Source organism: Chrysochloris asiatica, unplaced genomic scaffold (assembly GCF_000296735.1).
Source record: "Chrysochloris asiatica unplaced genomic scaffold, ChrAsi1.0 scaffold00123, whole genome shotgun sequence".
Taxonomy (NCBI): domain Eukaryota; kingdom Metazoa; phylum Chordata; class Mammalia; order Afrosoricida; family Chrysochloridae; genus Chrysochloris; species Chrysochloris asiatica.
The window spans coordinates 8,304,232-8,306,240 of record NW_006408641.1 but is presented as its reverse complement, the minus strand read 5'-3'; the positions used below and the strand labels follow the sequence as shown (position 1 = coordinate 8,306,240).

The 2,009-nt window shown below is 39.5% G+C and overlaps 1 protein-coding gene across 1 annotated transcript in view; it reads right to left on the bottom strand.

The window, feature by feature from the left end:
* Nucleotides 1-559: 559 nt before the first annotated feature.
* EPB41L5 (erythrocyte membrane protein band 4.1 like 5) overlaps nucleotides 560-2,009 on the bottom strand; it is a 169,130-nt gene continuing 167,680 nt past the window's right edge. Inside the window, exon 24 of the mRNA XM_006868729.1 lies at nucleotides 560-626. Within this exon, the coding sequence (XP_006868791.1) occupies nucleotides 560-626 (67 nt within the window). The remainder of the gene's footprint in view (nucleotides 627-2,009) is intronic.

The following is a 2,009-nucleotide window of genomic DNA, read 5'->3' as shown; positions in this document are numbered from 1 at the left end:
AGAGAGCAGAATTCTTTAAGAAAGGGTTCGAGAGATGGAAACACTATCTTCAAAGGTGCATAGACCTAGATGGAGGAGATGTGAGAAACAACAGCTTCACATTTTGAGATTTTTGTGTAGCAAAGATTTTACAGCAATTCAATTACCCTTGAAATAAAATGGGAAATAACATGTAATTCTGTTGACTACCTCAGGCAGCCTCTCCATGGAGCTGTTATGAACGTTTATAACCACTAGGTGGAGCCAAGCGTTTGAAGAAAACCACAAGGAAAAGAATTTCCTTGTTTCAGAAATTTACAACTTTAATAATATCATATAAAAAGACAGACGCCCTCAATTGAGAAGAAATACAGTGTAATTAAACCCTTCCAGTTGGACATAATACATAGCTGTTTTTTTTCTACTTCATTATGTAGAGTTGAAGTCAATCTTGGTTGCGCTTTTTTACCTATAAGTAAAGGACAAGCTCCTGAATCCAGTACCCCGCAGCTGGAATTGATTCCCAGAGGACCTGTGGGTGCGAGCTAGGCCTTCCAGCTCCAGGAGGAAGGGGCATCCTTTAGAGCTCAGTGGTCAGTAAACACTTCTGCTTCAAGAAGGCTTCTTTGGCCAAAGTCGGAGCAGAGCTGAAAAGAAGAGAGAATGGGTTTATTCAATAAGACTTTTATGGGTAGGGGCAACAACTAATTCCACATGGAGCATGTTGAGAATATACGCCTGAAAGTCAATTACAGACCTAAATGACTAAGTAGTCACACTCGATCTAGTAATGAGAGGCACTGTTCAACAGAAGGGAATTTACTGACGCTCATATGTCATTTTGAAATAAAATCTAAAGATACCACAATTTTCCCTATTTTCTTGAAAACAATATGCCAAATACACATTTAACCATTTTTTCAATGAGTTAATAGAGTGTTCAGCACAAAAGGAAAATCCTCAGGGAATACCAAGGGAAGTTCCCTTCCCTTTCTATAATCCCAGGTGGCTGGCTGGGGTCCTAAATCAGACTACTTTGTTAGAACTAGTGCAAAATAAAAGTATATGTGCACTGCGCAAAGGCCCTGCTGTAAGAAAACCACATGAGCAGAGATGCAAGGGTGTAAGGTGCTCTAGTAGCGTAGTGGTTACAAATCGGGCTGCTAACATCAAGTCCGGCAGTTCGAAACTACCAGCTGTTCCGCGGGAAAAAGATGAAGCTTTCTGCTCCCATAAAGATTTACAGCCTCAGAAACCCTGTACAGGGACACTATGAGTCAGAACCGATTCCATGACATGTAACCAAACAGAATTGGTCAGTGTTCCATCACTTTAAGAGGTATTGCATGATCAAGAACAAATGGTATTAAAGGAAGAGGTCTAAGCTGAAGTGAAGGCATTAGTGAAAAAAGCCTCCAGGAAATGATGGAACACAAAAAGAAGTGTTTCAACAAACTGACGCAGCACTGAAGAACCTCCCTCATCTATGCCAAGAAATTTGGAAGACAGTAACCTGGCCAACTGATGGAAAAAAATCTGTATTTTTGCCCATTCTAATAAAAGGTGAATCAGTGGAGTGTGGAAATCAAACAGTATCACTGATATCACATGCAAGTAAAACTCTACTGAAGATAATTCCAAAATGGTTGCAGAGGTATATTGACAGGGAATTGCCACAAATTCAAGATGGATTCAGAAGAGGATGTGGAATTAAGGCTATCATATCTGATGTTAGTCAGATTTTGGCTAAAAGCAGAAAGTACCAGAAAGAAGTTTGTGTTTGACTATGCAAAGGCATTAAATTGTATGGATCATAACAAATTATAGATGACATCGCAAAAAATGGGTATTCCAGAACACTCAATTGTGCTCATGAGGCATTTGTACATAGACCAAAAGTCAGTCCTTAGGACAAAACAAGGGGATATGAATGGTTTAAAATCAGGAAGGTGTGAGCCAAGGCTGTATTCTTTCACCATACTTATTCAATCTGTATGCTGAGCAAATAATCCAAGAAGAAGGATCATATG